The 25,614-nt window shown below is 42.7% G+C and overlaps 1 protein-coding gene across 3 annotated transcripts in view; it reads right to left on the bottom strand.

The window, feature by feature from the left end:
* Positions 1-15,153: 15,153 nt before the first annotated feature.
* SFXN1 (sideroflexin 1) overlaps positions 15,154-25,614 on the bottom strand; it is a 42,485-nt gene continuing 32,024 nt past the window's right edge. Inside the window, exons 9-12 of one of the 3 annotated variants that reach the window (XM_084838716.1) lie at positions 23,469-23,518; positions 21,618-21,665; positions 19,451-19,521; positions 15,154-15,457 (exon numbers count right to left, since the gene is read on the bottom strand). In XM_084838716.1, coding sequence (XP_084694842.1) covers positions 15,453-15,457; positions 19,451-19,521; positions 21,618-21,665; positions 23,469-23,518 — 174 coding nt within the window. In that variant the 3' untranslated portion in view covers positions 15,154-15,452. Of the gene's footprint in view, positions 15,458-18,046; positions 19,522-21,399; positions 21,666-23,468; positions 23,519-25,614 lie in introns of those variants that run through there. The other 2 variants (XM_084838715.1, XM_084838713.1) reach the window with 2 other exon arrangements.

The following is a 25,614-nucleotide window of genomic DNA, read 5'->3' as shown; positions in this document are numbered from 1 at the left end:
CATAAAAGTAGTGCAACAGAAATTATGTGTAACAGTGCTAGCTAAAGTCCTACATATCATTCCTAGGAAGACCGAACTGGTGGTGGTGGTGGTGGAGGGGGAATGGATGAGAAGGCTTTCAGAGCAGTGGTACTAGGTAATTTAGACCTTGAACTGAATGATCTTATGTGGGGGGACAGCGATGAGTATTTAGACAGCCATGTGTATTACTTCAGTTGTGAAGCACACAACTCCCGTAAGAACATAAGAAGAGCCCTGCTGGATCAGACCGAGGGTCCATTTAGTCCAGCATTCTGTTCACACAGTGGCCAACCAGCTGTGGACCAGGAACCCAGAAGTAGGACATGAGTGCAACAGCACCCTCCTGCCCATGTTCCCAGAAACTGGTGTACATAGGCATACTGCCCCTGGTACTGAAGGTAGTACATAGCCATCAAGCCTAGTAGCCATTGATGGCCTTTGTCTCCAGGAATTTGTCTAACCTCCTTTTAAAGCCATCCAAATTGGTGGTCATTACTACATGTTGTGGCAGCAAATTCCAAAACCGCCATTTATCACTTTACAACTGCTTCTACATACCCGATATGTTAGAACAACAACATTGTTTTGCCAATCCTGATTTAAAAAGGAAAGAAAGAAACAAAACTATGAGCTTGTGCAGTTTTACATTTTAAATTCACTTAAATCATAGCTCCATTATCACGACAGGTATAAAATGGCATTTGCTGTTGATGCCCTCATCACCTGCCCCTCTCTGGGTGGTCATTTGTGTGTGTGTGTGTGTGTGTGGGGGGGGGGCTAGGATGCAGGGTCCTGGACTTTGGCCCCAAGTACCAGCCCTAGTTGCCTAGTTCCTGGGCCTTTTTGTCTCCAGTGTTTCTTTTCTGCATTTCAATCATGAGATGATATTAGAGAAATTGTACAGATAACCATTGAAAAATAGTAACTTACCATCATGTGTAGGTAATCACTTGATAAGTTGGTCATCTATATTGCTCTGCCAAGCTTTGTAACTGGCCAGAAATCTGAGGAAATAGAAGAAAAGCCCACAAAACCAAACCTCTTGTAAACACTTGGGAAGGTGACACAGATAGTCATCTTACCATGCACCCAGTTCAGGCTTCCTTTAGTGCCATGTGATTGCCCATGTGTTGTGGTGAGAAGGGGGTAATTACTCCTCTCAGCATGAGCACATGAAGAATGGACCCATACTAATGTGATTAGCATAGTTATAACAGTGCACTTTCCAGCTAGTACAACTGAACAAATCAAGCAGGCTCTTGGAGGCACTGGTTCACATGATCCTACTGAAGTTGCAAGACATCCAGGGGCCTATCTGATTATTTGGACCATCATATGAGGGCTATGATACATCTAAGCTGGGCCATGATCAATTGCCCAGATCTGTTATTGCAGGAACAGTGAGCTTTTCTACATGAGGCTATTAATCCGCTGCATCTACTTTCAATTTTGTTGCAGAATTGAGATACGAGCACTGCACGAGGAGAATTTCCTTTTCTGCTTTTCTACTACATAACCCCTAGGTGGCACTGTGGTATAACAGAATAGCTCAAATACACACACGGAAACAGCACTTTCTTTTGCTGTCAGACATAATACCCCATTTTCCCTGCTCTAAAAAATCTTGCCCAAAATGCTGTTTACAAATAGAAGTGAAACTGGAGGGTCATGACATCATCTAAAGAACCTGTAAACAACCATGAGAAGGTATGATGAATGCACAATAAATGCCTTATGTAGAAAAGCCCATTATGAACATAAGAACAGCTGTGCTGGATCAGACCAAAGGCCTATCTAGTCTAGCATTCTGTGGACAACCAGATGCCTGTGGAAGTCTACCTCCTGGATGCAGGGAAACAGCACCCTCCCACTTGTGTTCCCCAGCAACTGGTATCGAGAGGCATACTGCCTCTGATACTGGAGGTAATATATAGCCAACATGACTAGGAGCCATTGATAGTCTCATCTTCCATGCATTTGTCTAATCCCCTTTTAAGGCAACAAGATTTATTTAAAATAAGTCTATTTGATCCATAGTGGGGAAACCACATAGACCCACTAACTTCTATAAATAAGATCTAACACGTCCTTGTAAAGCATTTCATGTCTCACCCATCCTTGCTATCTAGGAAACCTTCCCGCTGGAGCATTCCATAGGTAGGGGGACTTTGCTGAAGAGCAGCATTCCAACAGTGCCACCACACCTGCATCCTGTAATAGCACAGTCCTGAGAGGGGTACAACATGTGTTTTTCCCCTCAATGCACAGATTTTCTAAATGCACATATTAACCTGCCTGAGCATTAAGATCATCAGTGGAGGCCCTTCTCTGTAGTCCTTCCATAAGAGAAGTAATTTAACATTTATAAAACAGAGGGCCTTCTCTGTGATGGCCCCCTAAATTTTCCATGTGAGATCCACTAGGTGTCAACACAGTAGTCTTTTCAGCACTAGGTGAAAACCTTTTTATTTGCACAGGCATTCTAAAACAATGTTTCAAAAAATTATATTTTTTTATTCAAGTTTGTAACTTTTTAGCTGGTTGAAAGAGTTTTATGCCTTCCGATATTATATTTTGATGTTAGGATTTTAGAGTGTTGTGTTGTGTTGTTTTTAGATGGATTTATGTATACCACCCTGACATCTCTTTTGGGATGAAGGCATGGTATAATTTTCTCCCACCCCCAAACAAACAAACAAATGAACAAACCTTTAGGGTTTGGATTAAAGTTGCAACTCAGCCAGGGATGCAGAAGATGGTTTCTAATGCTTCATTGCTATATTGTTGGATGCCACAGCTGTGGCTCAGTGGTAGAGCCGCTGCTTTACGTGCAGAAGGTCCCAGATTCAATCCCTGGCATCTCCAGCTAGGGCTGGAAAAACCCTGCAAAGCTGCTGCCAATCAGTGTTGACAACACTGGGCCAGAATGGGCCAATGGTTTGACTCGGTATAAAGCAGCTTCCTATGTTTCACTCCTGTCCATGGTTCTGGTTCTGTATAAAGGCTCATCCCCTTCTATACCACTGGGAACAATTTAACCAAGGGGAAATATTACATAATTTCATTTCTGCCATCAATAAGAGTTTCAGCAGCATCTCCCAACTACAAGGTAACACTGACCTTTGTTATGCGTGGGGGAGATGCCTGCCTCTTGAATGGGAATTTTTTAAGAGAAGCCATTTGTGAGAAGCCATTTGAGTGCACCATTCTGTGGTTGCCCATTAAATTCTTTTTGTAAAAATCATTTTAATGAGGGGCACAGGGCCAAAGCAGACATTAAAGCTGTATCTAGCAGCTACTGCCCCCATTTTTACTCTTGAGTAGGCACGGGGGGGCAATCCATATTGGGCCACTAACATGGTGGGTAGGGGGCTTTTAAGATCTGGATTTGGCCTGCTGGATCTGGATTGGGCCTACTCTAGAGTAAAAACAAAACAAAAAAGACATAGCTGCTAGCTACAAGTTTAAAGTAATGTCTGTTTTGGCCCCTGATGATACCAAGCCTTCAGGTACTCAGGCCATTTAAGTCAAGATGTCTTCCCAGAGAGTATGACCTTCTTAATAATGCTGGTCAACAAGGAAGATCAGTCTATCATTGCCAAGCACTTGGGTGAAAGTCGCAAATCAAGATGCGGACGTAAAGAAATCACTGTAGCATTTCATTGCCTTCTTTCAAGAGCAGAGTGGTGAACTTCAGTGGGTAAACCGGAGAGTGGCAAGCCGTATCTGAAGGAAAATATTGCCTTGTGCAGTGCTGCTGTTGCTTGGGGTTCCAGACACTCCATTCCATTCTGTCTCCTTCAAACTAGTTTCTCCCATCAAATTGTACTGTGCACAAGATGGCACTATAAATTAAGTGCAAAGCCAAATTGTTTTTATCTGAAGTGTATACTTGCAATGAATAATTCAAGAGCTCAGATGCCTTGGAAAGCTGGAAAAATGGCTGGTTGGAGATACCTAATTAAATTTTCTCTCTCTTGTGTACTTTCACATGCTGTCGTAGCCTAGACCCTTAGCTGCCTCGGAACTACCTCAATGCAGCTGGGCTATGTGCAGGGAATTTAGATGCCTACAACATTGCCTGGTATAGAATCATAGAATCATAGAATAGTAGGGTTGGAAGGGGCCTACAAGGCCATCGAGTCCAACCCCCTGCTCAATGCAGGAATCCAAGTCAGAGCATCCCTGACAGATGGCTGTCCAACCTCGTCTTGAAGGCCTCCAGTGTGGAGGAGCCCACCACCTCCCCAGGTAATTGGTTCCATTGTCGTATTGCTCTGACACTCAGGAAGTTTTTCCTGATGTTCAGCCGGAATCTGGCTTCCTGTAACTTGAGCCCATTATTCCGTGTCCTGCACTCTGGGATGATCAAGAAGAGATCCTGGCCTTCTTCTCTGTGACAACCTTTCAAGTACTTGAAGAGTGCTATCATATCTCCCCTCAGTCTTCTCTTCTCAAGGCTAAACATGCCCAGTTCTTTCAGTCTCTCTTCATAGGGCTTTGTTTCCAGTCCCCTGATCATCTTTGTTGCCCTCCTTTGAACCCTCTCCAGTTTGTCTGCATCCTTCTTAAAGTGTGGTGCCCAGAACTGGACACAGTACTCCAGATGAGGCCTAACCAGTGCTGAGTAGAGGGGAACTAGTACTTCCTGGGATTTGGAAGCGATGCTTCTATGAATGCAGCCCAAAATAGCATTTGCCTTTTTTGCAGCCACATCACATTGTTGGCTCATATTCAGCTTGTGATCGACAACAATTCCAAGATCCTTCTTGCTCGTAGTGTGGTTGAGCCACGTATCCCCCATCTTGTAACTGTGCATTTGGTTTCTTTTTCCTAGGTGCAGAACTTGGCATTTGTCCCTATTAAATGCCATTCTGTTGTTTTCTGCCCAGCACTCCAGTCTATCCAGATCACTTTGAATTTTGTTTCTGTCTTCCAAAGTATTAGCTATCCCTCCCAATTTTGTGTCATCTGCAAATTTGATCAGCATTCCCTGCACCTCCTCCTCCAAGTCATTCATAAAAATGTTGAAGAGCACTGGGCCCAGGACGGAGCCCTGCGGTACCCCACTCGTTACCTCTCCCCAGAGGTATAAATTAAAGCAGCTGCTATATGCTATAATACAGCTGGCTACTCTGCTTGAACCAGTTATAGCCAGAACACATTGCACGGCAGTCACAAATGCCTTTAAATCCATCGGTCCATGGAACACGTGAGAGAGAGAGGCAGCGTGGAGTGGCTGAAAAGAGGGCGTTCCTGGGGGCGGTGAAGGGAGGGGACAGTGGAAGCACTGTTATGACGCTTTCTAGTCGCTGTCTGGCCTCCTGCTCTGACGCGCCCTGGCTAGACAGCCGAAACCAGCCATCTATCCGCAAATGCAGGGTGGCCGGAGCACGGAGGAGAAGATCCCCTCTGTGCTCTGCCTGCCTTGCATTGGATAGTCAGTCGCCTCTGACTTCAGAGGTGGCTGACTATCCCTACGGGATTGCCCCCTCATTCATTCATTATGTTACTATACCAGCCAATAGCTGAAGCTCTCTGGATGGTTCACAACAATCACAACCATAAATATATCATGATAAAACATATATATGCTTTAATGCATGGTTAATGCTTTAACATCATCAGCTGTTGTGAAAAAGGCGAATTCCATGTTGTGCATAACTAGGAAAAGAATCGGGAATAAAACTGCCGAGATCATACTCCCCTGGTACAAACCTATGGTGCGACCACACTTGGAATACTGTATACAGTTCTGGTCACTGTACCAAAAAAAAAGATATTGTAGTGTCGGAAAAAGTGCAGAAAAGGGCAAGTGAAATGATCAAAGGGCTGGAGCAACTCCCTTATGAGAAAGGTCACAACATCTGGGACTGTTTAGCTTGGAAAAAAAGATAAAGAAGGGGAGACACAATAGAGATGTACAAAATTATGCATGATGTGGAGAAAGTTGATAGGGAGACATTTTTCTTCCTAACTCATAATACTAAAATCCGGGGTAATCCTATGAAGCTGATTGGTGGGAGATTCTGGATAGATAAAAGGAAGTGTTTTTTTTCACAGAGCGCATAGTTAAACTATGGAATTCACTACCACAAGATGTAGTGATGGCCACCACTTTGAATGGCTTTAAAGGGGGATTAGATAATTCCTGGAGAAGAAGGCTATCGATGGCTGCTTGTCCTGATGGCTATATGCTGCCTCTAGTATCAGAGGTATGGCTCTGCACCCTAGTTGCTGGAGAACATGGGCGGGAGGGTGCTGTTGCACTCTTGTCCTGTTTGTAGGTTTCCCACAAGCAGCTGGTTGGCCACTGTGTGAACAGAATGCTGGACTAGATGGGCCCATGGTCTGATCCAGCATGGTTCTTATGTTCTGAGTTTGGATTGTGTGTGTGTGCTTTTAAAACAGGCATATGATTACTTTTGTAGTGTTAGTTTATCTTTTATTTTGTCTGGGTGGATCAATGGTACCATCTGACTCAGAGTAAGGCAGCTTCCTATGGTCTAACGTGCCTGCCTATTATATACTTGGAACATATAGGTCTAACACGCAGGCCTACCTTTTCAAATACAGTGCAAATTAAAAATAAAAGTACATAATCAAATGCCTCCAGCTAATTGAATAAACTTCAGTATTATCCCCCAGTTGGGATAAAACAGACCTGCCTTGAATCATGAATGATAATTTACCATGGTGGACTATTTTAAGGTCTTAGATGCAAAGAATTCATGAAAAAGCACTTAAGCCTTTACTAACAACAGACAAACCACCTCCCAGAAACACTAATGTAGCCCCTGAGTTTTAAGAACTTGTCCTTTAAACCCATCTGTATTTGCGAGCCTGAGCTTTTACTGGTTTCACAAGGAATCACAGACAAAGAAAGCTTGAGTACAGGCTACAAACTCAACACACCCTTAAAAGGCATTTTATTAAAACAAAGTAGGCTAATAAAATGATGCTACAACTAATCATTTAGGTTTATGCCTTTCGTTTCATTAAATAAATGTAAGCTATGGTTTTTAAAAATTATTGATCTTCTATGTTTCTTTCCTCTGCTTCTTTCATTATGACAGATTCATCTATTAATCTTTCCACCCACTGACTTCTCCATCCTAACCAAACAGACTTTATGGATGTGGACTCCTTATTTGCCTTGGTTTCAGAGGCACCAATACATCAGGCAGTGATTTGGTTCTCTTCATGAGCTGCAACACTTGCAGCTAATTGTTAACTTGCCCTTCATCAAGTCAGAGATGAGACTGCATGGATCTAGATTCTACATTATAGAACATATGTGTCACCTCTGGCACACTCCATCATTTTTTTTTTTTAGCAGTATTGATTGAAAATAGCATCTTGATTGAGTTAAGAAATGCAGTTGCTGAATAGCTGGATCCCATACATTCAGTCAAATAAGCTATCTCTCCATCTGGTGAACATCAAACATAGACTCATACTAATTATTGCATTTGTAACTGCTGTGTTGGAAATGTTTCTGTTACAGTATTAGATTAAAAGACATGCCCTTTGAAGAAATGAATGGCTAGTATATATGATCATTTTATATATGGCTAGTATATATGAATATTTATCAGGGAAATTATGAAGCAATAGAAAATCAAACTTATGATTCAGGAAACTGGACCAGACTGCCCAGGAAAACTTTTTCATCACTATGTGCTCTAGACTATGTTAAAAGGAAGAACAGGGGCCAGCTGGTTGCCTGATGTTAGCCACTTCTGGGGATATTGCAAATGCTGTAATACTATAGCAGCATCCTAGGTATGGCAAGCAGTTCTTTAAACCTCACACCCATCTCCCTTGCTAGACGTTTTTGCTGGTGCAAGCTGGAAACTGCAGTAGGTGTGCCATCCTTAAGAGGCTCTACAAAGAGCCACAGCATAACCCCTTTCTTTTAAGAACATAATAAGAGCTGTGCTGGATCAGACTAAAGGTCTACCTACTCCAGCATCTAGTCCAGCACAGAGATCAGCCAGCCACACACACACGAGAAGCCCACACATGCAGGACATGAGTGCAACAGCACACTCCCAATCATGTTCCCAGAACTGGTATACAGGAGCATACTGCCTCCAACATGTGAGGTAAGGATATATGGATTTTGTTAAATCTGTTCCATCTGTGTTTCACAGATTCTCGGGTGTCTTTTGCTCTGTCATCCACTCACTGATGGAATCAGATCTTTCTCAGTTTCCTGAACTTGTGTTTGTGTTGGGAAGTGTGCTTCCGCAAATGTGCAAATCTCTCTCCCCCGCCCCACACTCTGCATTTTCATGCTTTAGCCTATGGGGGGAAATGCACATTTTCAGTCAAGGGTTTTTATTTTTTGTCTATTTCTTCATATTATCGCACTGCTACATTTTTGTACAACTCCGGAAAGTAAAAAACCAGTCGGCAAGTGCGCAGAACGTGCATGACTCAGAAAAAGCCATTCTGCTGAGGAATCCACAGGGTGAATTCATAGAAATCTGAATTCATTTGAGTCTGTTGCAGATTTCTCAGACATCCTTAGCTAGAGGTAATATATATAGCTATTGTGGCTAATAGCCATTGGTAACATCCTCCTCCATGAATGTCTCTAATCCCCCTTTGAAGCTGTCCAGGTCAGTGGCCATCATGACATCTTTGTGGTTGCAAATTCCATAGTTTAACTGTGTGACTCCACTTCAAAGTTTCAGTGCCACATAGAGGCTCTTGTCCAGATGACCACTGCTGCTCTGACATGCAGGCAGAAAAGCTCCTTGCACCAGAGTAGAGGGAGAAGAGGGCTGGTGCTGGGATCTCCAAGCCTGATGATATGCTCTGCATGAGAATCTAAATTATTCCTCCAGGTGTCATCTACATTCAACAAAAGACCAGATGGTGCTGCAAAATGTTGTCAGACTCATGTTTCCCTGATGTTCAAGTGGGCTAAACAGCATACGAGCCAGCAGGACATGCATGCTTGGTTACACGCAGCCACAGGTTCCGTCAGGTGCGGTAGCTCTAAACAGCACAGCAGAGCAGGCTGTAAATCTTTCCCCTCACCCGATCCTTCAGAGCAGCCTTCTCCAATCTGGTGCCCTCTGGATTTTCTGGACTACAATCCCCAGCATTCTTGATCATTGGTGATGCTGGCTGGGGCAGATGGGAGCTGAAGTCCAAAACAGCTGGCAGGCACCAGACTGGGGGAGGCTGCTTCAGAGGAAACTGATTTTCAAAGAAGTATCTGGACTTAGGTTGCCACCTGCTTCCTCAGCATGCCATCTATGACAGACCAAGCAGGGATGGGCAACATGAGACCTGTCCCTCCCTGCTGTGGCCCCTATTGACATGCTGTGGCAGCAAACCCCAACAAGCTAAACATGACCCAGTTACTGCTCTCTAACTGTTTGCCATTGAATTTTGGCGACAGCCCCAACTTTTTTGTGTGTGGTCACTGCAGGATGTAGGCAAGAGCATGGGCCAGGAGGGAGGGTGGATCGGGGGGGGGCAAAAATGGCCCCTGGGGGAACCCCCCCCCGTTGCCCAGCCTTGAGCTAGAGTGGATGTGGTAAAGTTGTTTTTGCAACTTGGCAGGACGATTCAGTTAACAAAATACAGCCTAAAGATAGCGTGGTCACGGCTGGTGGACTCGTTTGAAAGATTGCCTTGGCAGAAAAATTAACATCTAAATTACGGCTGCTGAAAGGAAGTAGGAATTGGATGAAATATTAAAGAGATACATTTTCTATGGATTGGTATCAGTGTATTATGTATGTTGGTAATATTCACCTTCCTAACACTCTGCCTGTAGCACTTCGATCTCTCTGGTTCATGTGAACAATGCGTTCTGTATTTTTCAGCCTTGATCTACTATAATTTTTGATGTGCCTGGACTAACGCATGTAATGGGGGTGGGTGGGGAGAAAATAGAAGAAAATAAAATAAAAAACAATTTTTTAGAAAGGAGAGAATTTGGTTATCGACATGGACTGGCAGAGAATGGCATTCTCTAGTTGTTATTAACTTAGGATAAATCATTTTGGTAGCAGCAGTGGCAATAAATAAGCAAACTTACTGTTTAGTTCAAGCTTAGAAATGCCCACATTCTTTACATTTTCTTTAAAGATGCTGTTTAGACACTGCTAAGCAAACTGATCGCAATGGCCTGTTGAACATGAGCCTATTTACATGGACTGCAGCGTTAAATTCTGAAACTGAAGTGCTAAATTATAAGATTGAAAAACTAAAATAAGAAGTGGTAGTAGCACTAGTCACAGTTGTAGGTTAATCACAGCACTAATATACGGCGATACTAACCCATACGATCCCACTGTTTCCAGTAACTGGGTATAAAACGGCATGAGTTGGGCTTCTCTCTCTCCCTGTGTGTATGAGCATGAATCACATACTACCTTTGAGAGGGAGTGGGGGAGAAGATATGTGCCCAGCCTCCCAGGGTACATCTTGAATTCACTTGCTGGGTTGGTGTATTGGCCCTTCAAAGATAGCGCTAACAAACATTCAGAATTATTTCCCTTAATGTCTGGGAAAAGCAGCAAAAACAAACACCATGGTAGATTATTAGAGGATCTTAGTGCTTTGGGAGATGCTGCCATCTAGTGTCCTACCCAAATAGGTGCAACATGTCAGAAGTGTACTCCAAAGGGATACATTGCGACATTACAGGAAAAGGTGGCGACTGCAAAGTTTCGCAGAAAATGTGAGACATACATTGAAAAGTCACACTGTCTGTTCATTGGGGAAAAGCTGCAGGATAGACTACTCCTGACTGTAACTTCCCCCACTACCCCCTCAGGGCAGCTATAACTTATATGTGGAAACAGAATTGCTATTGTTCATGAGTATCATACCATGCTTTCTTCTAACCCAATTCCTTCTCTTCCCAGATGCTGCATGCACTTCCCCTTCAAATTATGAGCACAACAGATAGAATGTTAAAATTCTTCTTCCTTCCTTTCTTCCCCCTCATTGGTGGTTAGGAAAAAATCAGTTTAACATGAGGTTTTTGCTGATGTCCCTGGTGCAGAATGGCTTTACAAATTGCGTTCACACATGCTAAAATGGTGTGTGATCTCTTCAACTGCGTGTTCTTCCCTCCCCCACATCACGGGGTAACACAGGGAGAAAGCGATTGATTGGCTAGAGATTCCACTGCTCCATGGTAATGCTGGCAAAGTGATAACCAGTACCAAGACCCATTATCTTAATTTGCTTTCTTTTGTGTAAACATATGTGTTTGTGATATTCAGTAAAGTGTTGTTGTTGTTGTTGTTCAGTCGTTAAGTCATGTCCGACTCTTCATGACCCCATGGACCATAGCACGCCAGGCCTTCCTGTCCTCCGCTCTCTCCCGGAGTGTGCTCAAATTCATATTTGTTGCATCGGTGATGCTATCTATCCATCTCATCCTCTGCCGTCCCCTTCTCCTTTTGCCTTCAATCTTTCCCAGCATCAGGGTCTTTTCCAGTGAGCTTTCTTTTCACATTAAGTGGCCAAAATATTTGAGCTTCAGCATCTATCCTTCCAATGAGCACTCAGGGTTGATTTCCTTTAGGATGGACTGATATGACCTCCTTGCAGTCCAGGGGACTCGTAAGAGTCTTCTCCAGAACCACAGTTCGAAGGCATCAATTCTTCGGTGCTCAGCCTTCCTTATAGTCCAGCTCTCACAGCCATACATTGCTACTGGGAAAACCATAGCTTTGATTATACGAATCTCTGTTGGCAAGGTGATGTCTCTGCTTCTTACTATGCTGTCTAGGTTTGCCATAGGTTCAAAATTGGGAAAGGAGTACGACAAGGCTGTATATTGTCGCCTTGCTTATTTAATTTATATGCACCATGAGTACACCATGAGAAACGCCGGATTGGATGAATCACAGGTCGGAATTAAGATTGCTGGGAGAATTATCAACAACCTCAGATACGCAGACGATACCACCCTAATGGCAGAAAGTGAAGAGGATCTAAAGAGCCTCTTATTGAGGGTGAAAGTGGAGAGTGCAAAAGCTGGTTTGAAACTCAACATTAAAAAAACTAAGATCATGGCATCTGGCCCTATCACTTCCTGGCATATAGAAGGGGAAGAAATGGAAGCAGTGACAGATTTTACTTTCTTGGGCTCCAAGATCACCACAGACGGTGACTGTAGCCATGAAATTAAAAGACGCTTATGGCTTCACTGAGTTACGGAAGGCCCTTCGCCACAACAAGGCAGTGATCCATGAAGGTGGTCAGTGGAGCGTACCACCAGAAAAATGGAAAAAGACACACAGGAGAAAGGGCATTCTCCCATTTTGAAGCTCCTATTGTAAACACTGGAATCTTAGAACTGGAGCTGTGGGAAAGGAGGTTGGAAACAAATTCCCATCTCTAATTAAGGGTGGGGGAGATATGTACCAACATATCCATTATACATGTGTATATGTATTATATACCAGTTATCAAGTGTGCAGGATGCATAAATTTTTTTTTATTTCCATTTGAACTTTCACCCAAGAAGATGTTGGATCCTTCTCTGCTCACCCAAGTAAGGGGGAATGGCAATTTATTCTCATCACTTCCCATCACCCATGCAATATATATGTTTTTGCACTTGGTTATCTGTATCCAAATACAAAATGTCTAATATGAAGTGGCATGTACTACTCTCCACAGTCACAGAATCATAGAATAGTAGGGTTGGAAGGGGCCTACAAGGCCATCGAGTCCAACCCCCTGCTCAATGCAGGAATCCAAGTCATCCCTGACAGATGGCTGTCCAGCCTCGTCTTGAACGCCTCCAGTGTGGGAGAGCCCACTACCTCCCTAGGTCATTGGTTCCATTGTCATATTGCTCTAACAGTCAGGAAGTTTTTCCTGATGTTCAGCCGGAATCTGGCTTCCTGTAACTTGAGCCCATTATTCCGTGTCCTGCACAACTCTGGGATGATCGAGAAGAGATCCTGGCCTTCCTCTCTATGACAACCTTTTAAGTACTTGAAGAGCGCTATCATATCTCCCCTCAGTCTTCTCTTCTCTTCTCGAGGCTAACCAGGCTCAGTTCTTTCAGTCTCTCTTCATAGGGCTTTGTTTCTAGTCCCCTGATCATCTTTGTTGCCCTCCTCTGAACCCTCTCCAGTTTGTCTGCATCCTTCTTAAAGTGCAGTGCCCAGAACTGGACACAGTACTCCAGATGAGGCCTAACCAGTGCTGAGTACAGGGGAACTAGTACTTCCGGGGATTTGGAAACTATGCTTCTATGAATGCAGCCCAAAATAGCATTTGCCTTTTTTGCAGCCACATCACATTGTTGGCTCATATTCAGTTTGTGATCAACAACAATTCCAAGATCCTTCTCGCTTGTAGTGTTGTTGAGCCACATATCCCCCATCTTGTAACTGTGCATTTGGTTTCTTTTTCCTAGGTGCAGAACTTAGCATTTATCCTGTTTAAATGTCATTGTTGTTTTCTGCCCAGCACTCCAGTCTATCAAGATCACTTTGAATGTTGTTTCTGTCTTCCAAAGTATTAGCTATCCCACCCAATTTTGTGTCATCTGCAAATTTGATCAGCATTCCCTGCACCTCCTCATCCAAGTCATTAATAAAAATGCTGAAGAGCACTGGGCCCAGGACTGAACCCTGCCGTACCCCACTCGTTACCTCTCCCCAGTTTGAGAAGGTCCCATTGATAAGCACTCTTTGAGTCCGATTCTGTAGCCAAATGTGGATCCACCTGATCGTTTTTCATCTAGCCCACTTTGAGCTAGTTTGCTCATCAGGATATCATGGGGTACTTTGTCGAAAGCTTTGCTGAAGTCCAGGTATATTATGTCTACAGCATTCCCACAGTCCACAAGGGAGGTTACTTGATCAAAAAATGAGATCAGATTTGTCTGGCAGGACTTGTTCTTGACAAATCCATGTTGGCTTCGAGTAATCACTGCATTGTTTTCAAGGTGCTTACAGATGAATTGCTTTATCATCTGCTCCAGAATTTTCCCAGGGATTGATGTCAGACTGACTGGTCTGTAGTTCCCAGGTTCCTCCTTTTTGCCCCTTTTTGAAGATAGGGACATTAGCCCTCCTCCAGTCATCTGGCACTTAACGCGTCCTCCATGATTTCTCAAAGAGAATAGACAGCGGTTCTGAGAGTTCTTCTGCCAGTTCCTTTATTACTCTAGGGTGCAGTTTATCTGGCCCTGGAGATCTGAACTCATTCAAAGTAATTAGGTGTTCCTTGACCATATGCCTATTGATCTCAAGCTGCAATCCTACCCCTTCAGCCTGTACTTCGCCTTTGCCAGGGGGGTCATAGACTCTTCTCCCTTTTGGGAGAAGACTGAGCTGCAGTAGGAATTGAGCACCTCTGCCTTTTCTTTGTCATCTGTTATCGTTTTGCCATCATTATTTAATAGCTGAACAACCATTTCTTTCCTCTGCCTTTTACTATGCACATATCTGAAGAAAGCCTTTTTGTTGTTTTTAGCATCCCTTGCTAACCTCAGCTCGTTCTCAGCTTTAGCCTTCCTGACGCCATCCCTGCAATTCTGTGCTACCTGCCTGTACTCTTCCTTTGTTACTTGGCCTTCTTTCCACTTCCTATATGTGTCCTTTTTTGTTTTCAGGTCATCCCTAAGCTTTTTGTGAAGCCACATTGGCTTCTTCTGTTGTCTTCCGCTTTTTCTTCTTGTTGGAATTGTTTGTAATTGTGCCTTGAGAATTTCCTTTTTTAAAAGCTCCCACCCATCTTGGACTCCTTTTCTCGTTAGCGTTGCTTGCCATGGGACCTTACTGATCATTGTTCTGAGTTTATTAAAATCAGCTTTCCTAAAATCCAGGGTACGCGTCTGGCTACACTCGGCTTTTGCTTCCCTTAGAACCAAGAACTGAAGTACAACATGGTCGCTTTCCCCCAGAGTTCCTGTAACTGCTACTTTATCCACTAAGTCATCTCTGTTGGTTAGGATCAAGTTAAGGATAAGCCGATCCTCTAGTTTCTTCCTCTACTTTCTGTAGGAGGAAGTTATCCGCCACACAAGTCAGGAATTTCCTGGAGGCGCCATGTTTCACACAAATGTCCCTGTGAACATACACTCTGTCCTGTAAAGTTTGTTTCATGAAGAGAGTACCACATTTATTTCAGTCACCAATTTTAATATTTCATCCAATTCACTTTAAAAAGTACATTAAATGACAGCAACTCTGGCAAGACATTGTGCTAATACTTGCATTAAAAATGTACTTAAGTCACAATATAATCCAGAATTATTTTCCAAAAGTGGAAATAGTAATAACTATTCAATTTTACTTTCTATGTAAGTTTATTGCGCTTTATTGGAAATATTTTTAAACATTTTATTTCTATCAGATCAGTATAAATTAGCTGCTCTTAGCACTATTTTGTTCTGCTTAATACCACCAAGAAAAATGTACAATTATTCATCCTGTAAAAAAAAAAAAAGCATTAATAGACAGATATTCAAAACAAACACCACGCACGTATTTCCATGGGCCAAAAAAATCTTCTTATCCTGGTAAAGCCTATCAATAAAAACTGTTGTGCTCTAGGCTATTTATTCCAAGCACACCACTCGCAAATACCCATTTTTCCAAACGTCCTGAGGTCACATAAAATGGATTCAACTTACATCAACTAAAAACAAGAACAATTTGAAAAGGTGTACGTTTTTGTTTTAAAATCAAGCCCTTTAAACAGGAGATTGAAATTATGCCCCTCCCTTCAGTCTCTGTAGTTGTGAAATATGCTTGCTTTCAGTTAATTGAAGTGCGCATTTCCTATCATTTCTTCTCTTCCAGAAATATTTATTGCCATCACTTTGCCGGAATTCACCAGGGAAGCCAGGTCAGTGCAACCCGAGTCAAAGTCTTAAGCCTCTTGACTAGAAGGCATGTCCCCAGTTAACTCAGTGGAGATTTACTTCTGAGTTAACATGACACCATCAAGTTTTTAGAAAACTTTTAAAAGGCCATGTTTTTGCACTAGCACAAATCTGTAGGCCCAAGGCACATCCAACCTGCACAGTCCTTTTGATTCTACTGCAGAATTGCCCCTGCCCCCAACAGCACTGAGATAGGTGCAGATGTAGTTCACCCTGTCCACAGTGTCACAGGAGCAGTTGGTCTCTTACCACATCACTCCTGTTTAAAGGCAAATGATTGGTCATGCTATCGCTTTTTCCCGCTATTGCCAAAGAATGCAAGAAAGTGAAGGGAAAAAGTGCAGGACAACCTAGACACATATAGCCTAAGGAAGCAGCATGAGGCTGGGCAATACTGGAAGAAATGAAGGAGAAAAGGCTCTTTAAAAACAACCACCAAGCTTTCAGCTTGCGCTTTCCCCCAGTGATTTCAATTTCTCTGCATTCAGGGACTCCTTTCCAGAGCTAATAGTCTGGTGAGAAACAATCAACATAATGTAGAAGATTTGGGGACATATTCTAGTGTGGACTTCTCCAGCCAAATGCCCTCTAGATCCATTGGATTACAACTCCCATCCATGCTGGCTGGGGATGATGACAGTTATAGTCTGGATGATGACAGTTATAGTCTAGCATATTTGGAGGGCAACAGGTTGGGGAAGACTGTTCTAGGACAGACACTCAGTTCATGTGGGGTGTTGGCCCTCATCATTGTCCCCTGGAACTTACAATGCACTCAGTACTCTCCTCTGGCTGCACATTGGGGAGACAGGTAGTGTTTGGCGGGCCACATCCCAGCAAAGCTCATCTGCTATAATTTATCTTATCACTGAGGAACTCATGAAACGCTCCCGAGCAACCCTGGGACTCCCTGGAACACAATTCGAGAACCACTGACTTGCTCTGCAAATCCCACTGTCTGAGAGTCTTTCATAGCAAATGTTCAGTTCAAGCATGAGATCTACTTTTCCTTTCAGTTAATAGTTCAGTATTGCCTGCCACTAAACAAGCCTCTGCTGTGTATGGCACATTTCACTCTGGTGTTATAATCACAAAGAACTTTGGACGTCTATATTGTGTCTAACACATCGGGACATTAGCTGTGCTATAAAGTTACCGCCACACTGGTAGGACAACACTCACTGATTGTGTATATTATTTTGAACATGTAGTAATGTTCAAGGTTTATGCTGGGTAACAACTTCAATGAGTACATAGCTAGATCTATGTGCAAAGGGCTTCCTACACCTGTATAATGGGAAATAATAGCACACTGTGATATTACATTTGGGATATTGTACATGGAAAGGGAGGCTGCACATATGTCAGCTATAATGAAATTAGAGTGGAATGTTCATAGAAATAGTTTCCCAATGACCTGTGCAAAATGAACCAGCATGATTCATCAGACAATGTACTGGAACTTGGGTTCAATTCCTAAATCAGCCACAGACTTACCAGGTGGCTTTTTTGAGCAAAGGACTATTTCATGGCCTGGTTTCTTACATCTGTATGATGGGAAATAATAGCACCTTACTCCAGTGGATCATTGTATAGTAAAGCATACCAAGATGTCTTAAATCAGCCTCCCCCAACCTCCAAATGTTTTGGATGACAACTACCAGCACCCCTGACCACTGTTCATGCTGGCTGGGGCTGATGGGAATTGAAGTCCAAAACATCTGGAAGGCACCAGCTTGAGGAAGGCTGTCTTAAATAAAGCAATTGATTAAAAGTGCCACAAACATATGATTTGTCTGTGTTTCTTCAGAATGAAATATCAACATATTTGATATTTATATAGAATCTCACTCAGAAGGGACCAAAACAGGGCACTCTTATAATAGCATTTACAGCATCGTGTTTTCATGCAATTGGATTTAAACAACTGTTTCAAGAATGTCATATGAAGTTTGATGATTGTTAGATATGAGAAAAGAAGGCCAGAATATAAACTAGTATGTTCCCATTTCTGGGAAAACATGACAGGCAAGGCAACTGAAACTCATTAATGAAATACATAAACTCAGTATACCCTCAATTTTTGAAGAATTTGGCCACTGCCACCAATTAGGTAGGGATGTATGAAAAATTGATTTCAGTGCATTTTTTAATCAGGATTTATACAGTTTGCACCTTCCAGACTGAACATGGACTCATACGCAATCTGCGGTCGAAGTCTGTACATTTCCAAGCTTGCAATGTGATTTGCAGACCCTGAAAATTGTGTTGAACAGCATGCATACGTTTGAACAACGAGCACAAAAAATGCATACTTTTGAAAAATGTGCAAAAAGATGCTGTAATCAATGGGAGAAGAATGCATACATTTCAAAGATGTGCACAACTGATGCATACATTTGGAAAAATATGCACAAAAACAGACATGGATTTTCATGCGAAAAGAAGAAAACAAGCCTCGCAGTCTGATACAGACTCGAGTCAGAACAAGCTTTGAGATGGAATTCAGAGAACTTCACTGAGCTCGCATTTTGCTGATTCACACATCCCTACGATTTGGCAACACAAACCAGGTTTGGCAGCCATTAGATAATCCCTGTAGGATCCTGCCCACAGCTGTAGAATGTCAAGCACCACGACTGAGAGCCAACGCAAATGTTGAAGAGGGCAACATTTTCCTGCACTTGCAGACTTAACGTGGTGTGCTAGCTTTACACATGCTAGGAAATGTTAAGATGGGAAAACACTCAAACACATAACCCCTCAGGTGCAGCATACATGATGAGGTAGTATAGTCCTGAGAGGACTGTATCATGTACCTTGCTCAACATCTGGATAGGCTTCAAGGTCCAATTTACAATGTCAGTTACAGGAATAGTTCCGAATGATCACTTTACCAGTTGGTTGGCTTGTCCCTTTGTGGGGGCTCTGCACAGTAGAAGAGAGCTTTATCTAGGGTATTTGATTTATGATTACCAAATTCAGATAACTTTCATGGGATACTACAATCCTCATTTCATAAGTGAGATAAGGCAATATATGAACCCAGTACCACAAAACCACACTTTGGGCCTCTCAGAAAGCAATCCGATGGAGAATTATCATCTGCACTGTAGATAACAAATACAGCAAATATGAATTTGACTCTCTTGTAGGGGAAAAATTTAAGATAGGCAGAAAGTCAAAGCATTTCATGATTTCCTTCTGGCTGCAACATTATTCAAAAGAATTAAATATTTATCTTCTTGAAAGTTAATGTAAACTGTTTTAAATATTTGTTGCTGAAAAATCTGATACCTACAGAGTGGGTGGTGTGGTTAGGTTAATGGCATTGACAGTGGTTTGAAACCATAATTATGAAAGTTCTCTTGTGATACCTAAATAACTTCTGTGTTCAAAATTGCGTAAAATTGAAAGAACTCATCCAGTCCGCATTGTTTTCACCAAAGTTTTCTCAATCAAAAATAAGTTCACCCAATTGTCATTGAGGGATATTTGGTCTTCTACAAATTTATAATCCTTTGTTAAAATACACACGTTCCAGTTCAGGGTTGATCTCCTGGATCTTGGCTTGTAATTCTGGCTCCAGACGCGTTACAGACATGGAACTGAGCAGAAGAAAAATAGTAAAGACGTCACATATAACCCATGATCAGGTTTGATATGTACATGTGGTGAAGCTTTATGATTTTTTAAAAACAAGTTTGAATCATTAAGGGAGCAATCCTATGGCCGCTAGTCAGCAGATAGACAACCACAGGATATCTGGTTTTCCAGGAACCAACCTCGGAGCCCATGCTCTGAGGTCGGTTCCTGGAGAACCGACCTTCCCCCTCCGCATTGCCTCGGAGGCAGTGCGGAACAGCCCCGTGGTCCGTGCTCACAAGAGGAGTGCGGAGCGGCCAAAATGGGGCATTCTGGGGCGTTCCAGGGAGGGCGGAAATGCCCGTATGGCACATCCAATGTGTCGTATGGCAGCCTCCTCCCCTGCTCTGCCCTCCCATGGCTAGACAGCTGAAAGCGGCAGCATCCAAGTTTGCTCGCATACCAGCAGGAGCCACCACTAGTGCAATGGGGAGCCATTTCAGGTTAAAAAAGCAACTTGAAATGAGTAGAAATGCTCTTTTCCAGAATGGGGCAGGACAGCAGAGCTGGCAGAAGGAACCTCCGCTGGTGTATCTCAATCTGTAAACAAGCATTTCTGCTGATTTTTAGGGTTGCTTTGTGAACTGCTAGCTTTCTGTTGTGCAAGTAGGAACCATCACTCATGCAACAGACTGAGCAGGAGAGCAGTGGCAGTATTGGATACTACCCCATGTGATATGATTTATACTAGGGGAAATTAATGATGCATTCTACAATTCTTTATAACAGGGGTGCCAAACCGCAGGCCCAGGCCCCAAATCTGGCCCTCTCGGGTTCTCTGGAGGGCCATGGCCCCTTCCCCATTAATCATTTGGTGGTTTCCCACAAAACAATTCTGATGAATCCCTTGCCAGAAGAATGGGAGAAAGAGAGAGAGCCAATGGAAACTCAGACCCCTCTACAAAATGATTTTGTGTTGTGAACTCATCCGGGAGGCAAATGGGATGAGTGGTGAGACACAAGAACAGTGAGTTAAATTCCTTAAGAGGTTTTTTCTATGCATTGCTTTTGTCTCCTTCCTCCCTCTTCTGTGCTCTTCCCATGCCCTTCCCCTTGACCACCAATCATTCCCTTCCACCAATCATTTTGTGGTTTTCCAGCATCTGTGCAGTTTTTTCCCCATTCTAAAACGTAGAAATGCCTCTCCTAAGGCATCCTAGTAGCAGGAAGAGCTTTAAGCTAAGATATGTTTATGTTTTTGGCCCTGCCCCTTTTGCCTCTGGCCCCACCCACCACTGGAATGCGGCCCCTGAGAACTTCTCAGAAATTAATTTGGCCCTCAGCCTGAAAGCAGTTCAATACCCCTGCTTTATTAACATGCCTTAGTATTTTCTTGTATTCCAAGTAGTCTCTGTTCAATATTATGATTGACAAATGACTCATAGAAGAGATTTTTCAAACACTATTTTGTGTGACTAGAGTGATATCTTAATGTATCAGCCAGGAAAAGGCACTTTATATGAACCATTAAGCTTTGACTCATCAATTAAAAGTGAGCTAACAGATCATGCATCACCAACAGGTCTTCAAAATGTATTGTTAACATTTTAATTGTATTCACTCCTAATAATAAAAATCCGTTTAGCATGTGTAAAAGCAAAGTGCGGTTAAAATCAGAAACAGTGCTGCAGAACTATGTGTCAGAACTACAGAATATCCACCCAGGTGTGATGAATGCTGATCCATTTCAGCATCACCTAGAACTGCTTTTGCTTTTACAGCTCATAGGCCTTTTCTAAACCAGCAGTGTGAATAAGGTTGAAAACTTTTTTGCATTAAATCAGTGAGAGTGTACTTCCAGAGAAGCAGCAGAAGACTTGTGGCTCCATTAGACAACCTGGATTATTCCATAAAATCACTGTATTTATTCGGGCCAGAAGATAGGAGTAACACTTTGTTTATGCCGCTCCTTTTGCAGTTTCATGGAGAAGCAAACCCCATGGTAGTCATTTTGTGAGAGCACCCATAACACTCTTTCAAAATTCCAGATGTGCCCACCAACCCAAAAAAGGTTGGGGACCCCTGCCATACACACAGTAATATCAGAATCAAGCAGTACCTTTTCTGTGGAAATAACGCACAGCACAGAGGTGTTGCAAATACCAAACTGCAAAGACAAACATGAAGTTATTTGGGGCAATTGTTCTCAAAGTGTGTGCTGGACCTTTTAAAATAAATGTGGGCAATTTTAAGTGAGCTATTTGGCTTTGGTGGCTGTAGTATCCCACCCCTGTACCACCTCATCAGTGCAGTACAAATGCCACAACCATAGAATGATAAGACTTGGAAGGGACCCCTATGATCACCTACTTTAATTCTCTGCCAGTGCAGGAACACCACTACTACAGCATCCCTACAGAATCATAAAAACCCTTGCAGTAATTGCCAGTGTTGAAGGGTGGGGCTGGGTTGGAGCTTAGTGAGGCAATTCTCTATTTTTTATTCTTTATGGCTGGGTGAGCAAATTGTGGCCCTTCAGCTGTTTTGGCCTACAACTCCCATCAGCCCTAGCCAGCATAACTAATGGTGAGGGATGCTGGGAGTTGGTAGGCCAAAACATCCAGAGGGCCACAAGTTGCCCAGCCCTGCGTTCTGGTAACAACTTCTATAGGGGTAGCCATGTTAGTCTATCACAACCAAAAACAACAACAACAGATTGTCTCGTGGAATCTTAAGGATGATGAGTACAATCCTATGTATGCTTAGTATGGCTGGCAGGGGAATGCTGGGAGTTGTGGGACTTTTTTTTTTTTTGTATAAATATGCATAGGATTGCACCCTAACAGATTTATTGCAGCAAAAACATTCATGGACTAGAGTCCACTTCATCAGATGCATGAATTATTTGTTGTTCCCTACAGTTTCTCTCGTTTGCCCCCTTCCTCTTTTTATTTATTTACTCACTCCTGCAAGGAGCTCAAGACAGTGTACATAATTCCCCTCTATTTTTATCCTCACAACAACCCTGTGAGGTAGGTTAGGCTGAAGGACAGTGAGTGGTGCAAGGTCACCCAGTGAGCTTTGTGGGTGAGTGGGGATTTGAACCGACTATACCATGCTGGTGTCAGGGTGGACACTGAGCCCATAGAATCCCAGAGTAGTTCTGATTCTGAGGAAGAGGGGTCGCTCCTGGGAGAGGAGTGCGCTCCTCTTTCCCAGGGCCAACAGCTGACAGAGATTCCTCCCACCGGCATTCCTAGCTTAGATAGCAGTCCTGGGAGTGACAGAGCGTGGGAAGCAGACTTGCTGGACGCACGACGCCGACGCAGGGAATGGCGCCAAATGGAGGGCGCGGAAAGGAAGCGTAGTGCCCGGTTGGTACGCAAACAACGGTTGCGCCCAGAGGACCCAAGGGAAAAGGGGAGGGACTCTCTCTAGCCCATAAGTTCAGGGTCTGCCAGTGATTCCCTTTCAAACGGGGACCAACTGTTCCAACTTAGGGCATAGGGACTCTGCTGCTCATATCTAGTTGCTAACAGTAGAGTTGTTAAGTTGTAAAATAGGAATAAAGCTTTGAAAAGAATCCCTTTGTCTGTGTCTGGACTTGACTACTGGATTAGACTGAGAGAGGCCTCCAAGGAGCCCTTGACAGCTGGCTCTGCTGTAGACCTACACGGTGCTGTTCCTTCATTTTGGTTTGATCAGTTTGTCCCCAACTAAGCCAAGGTCAACCATATATTTGAACTGCCTTATTCCAGAAGCTCAAGCTTTGCTTTTGTTTGCTTTGCTCCCAATAGCTGGTGTAGTAAAAGCTTATCGCATCACTTTCTCTGTGTTATTTGCCTTCGTCTTAGAGAGGCTTGGACTGCTTTGCTATGGCAAAGTTTACGGCTAAAACTGGACATTTGTCACAAAAGTGAACTTTCATATGACAAATGCAAACAATGCATCTTTGGAGTTCTTTACTCACCAGAATCCAACTAAACCCACTTGAATGGGGGCACTCATCCACGGGAACCTCTGTGTTAAAAAGAAATGTTAAATGGTGAAATGATATGTTCCCTCTGAACACATATAAACTACTCGAGTTCTTGGGTACAAAATGTTTGGAAAGCACATGGACACTGAAAGTGTACGAACAGTGAAGGCCTGCTTGAGTATATGCCTTACAGCTTTGGGTACTGTAAACGTCTGTAACCTGAGAGTCAGCTGAAACAGCTTCCCAAGTCAATAAAAAGACCCCATTGTTTGTTGATTTGCCTATGTGTTCTTAGCGATGGGAGGAGTCTCTAATACCTAGGATAGACTTAATGGCTCAGTTCACATGTCACAATAACCCAGTGTGTCCCTGGGCTGTTTAGCCTCTCTTGCTTGCACCAGGAGCAACTGGGCAGCACACCGTGAGATTCACAACATTAAAAAGTGGGATGTTGTGACATGTGAACTAGGCCTATAACATCAGGCAAGATTGCTCTATCAGATTCCTCTGATATAGTAGTTAAGGGATGACCACCTTTCCTGCTGTTAGAACAATACTTCTGTAAAATTCCATTGAAAGCACTACAAGAAAAAAGTCTTGGGTATAACAGATTTGAAGATGCTATTATTGTTATAATTGTAGTCATGGGATAGGTACAAAGAAAAGTAAGTACCTGAGATATCTTTCTGGATCCATGGTAAAATGCACACAAGTCATGAAGTATTGGGACATCAACATGGAGATAATTCAAACAATGCTAGGACTTCCTATATCATGTGACCCTGTGGTGCATTGGTTAAATAATGAAGGGGCCCATGTTACAAGGTGCATTTTAAACTTACAAAGAATTGGGACATTTGACACAACTGCCACTTTAGGAGAAATGAAGAAATATTTTGATCACATTCTGGTGCAATCTCTCTTTACATAGGAAAGGAAAGGAAAAGAAAGGTTCCTCCTGTGCAAGCACTGACTCATTACTGACTCCTAGAGGGACACCGCTTTCGCTGGCGTTTTCATGGCAGACTGCAGCAGGGTGGTTTGCCATTGCCATTCAATTCCCCTCCCCCAGCAAAATTACATTTTAAACTTCAGAAAAACTCTGACACACAAACACTTCTTATTTCTTGCCATCAGCAACTTGGAAGAATGGCTATTCATCTTTGGAAATTTTTTAAATCTGAAAAATGATGCATTGTTTCACCTTGTACAAATCCTATTCACAGTGCATTGTCACATCAAGGAAGCTTGCAAAATCAATCGTACAAAAACGCTAATATTAAAGGGACATTTAAAAGATGCTGTGATAAACCTTCCAGTTGAAAGGAAATGTTAATGAAACCAAACTATAGTGAGCTTCATCTACACTGTATTTTCTTTGTTACTACAAACAAGTGTTCTTTCCAAAACATGAAACAGATATGGTACCACATACTGAATGAAGCTTAAAAGTAAAATAGTTAGTTTATTAGAATTATAGTGGATATGTGCAATTATGGTTTTCCAGCAAAAAGCATTCCATATACCGCTACTGTTGTTGGGAGCAAAATGGAGGGTTAAATATGCATTAGGGAAAAATGGAAATAAGCAACAAGCATGGAACTATAGATTTTGTGCTTAAGAGGTCAGAGACGGGACAAGGAGGCAGGAAAAAATACTGTTATTTTCCCAGAAATCTCTGGAGAGGAAAGAAAGCAAATATTTTCCCTCTTTGTTCTACAGTGGTCTAAAGGTCCAGAAATGGCAGCATAAGAAAAATCTCGATTATCCGCCTGAGTAGACAATGGAAGAAAAACGAAACAAAAAACATAGTAGCATCAGAGAATTGCTTTATATAGGAGAAGAATGTTATAAGGAACATTATTCTTAATTAAAAGAAAGTAAGAATAATCCTGATGAATTCAGGACTGAGGGGTGATCACATGTCATTTATGTATCAGTAGGGACAATGAAGTATGGAACAGCGAGCCTACACTTGGGGGAAGAGTACAGTGAAAAGGGTTTTTACTAGTATGTGGATAATAATAGCAGAGAGGGCTTAAATTCCACACGCTGAAGTACTTCAAAGACTTCTGTGACATTAGATAATATAAACTGTGCCTTTCAAGTCAGGGATGGTGTGGCAGAGGGCACAATA

Source organism: Heloderma suspectum, chromosome 2 (genome assembly GCF_057233095.1).
Source record: "Heloderma suspectum isolate Gila_16-S chromosome 2, 16-S_ref, whole genome shotgun sequence".
Lineage (NCBI taxonomy): Eukaryota > Metazoa > Chordata > Lepidosauria > Squamata > Helodermatidae > Heloderma > Heloderma suspectum.
This window is presented reverse-complemented; position numbering and strand designations above follow the sequence as displayed.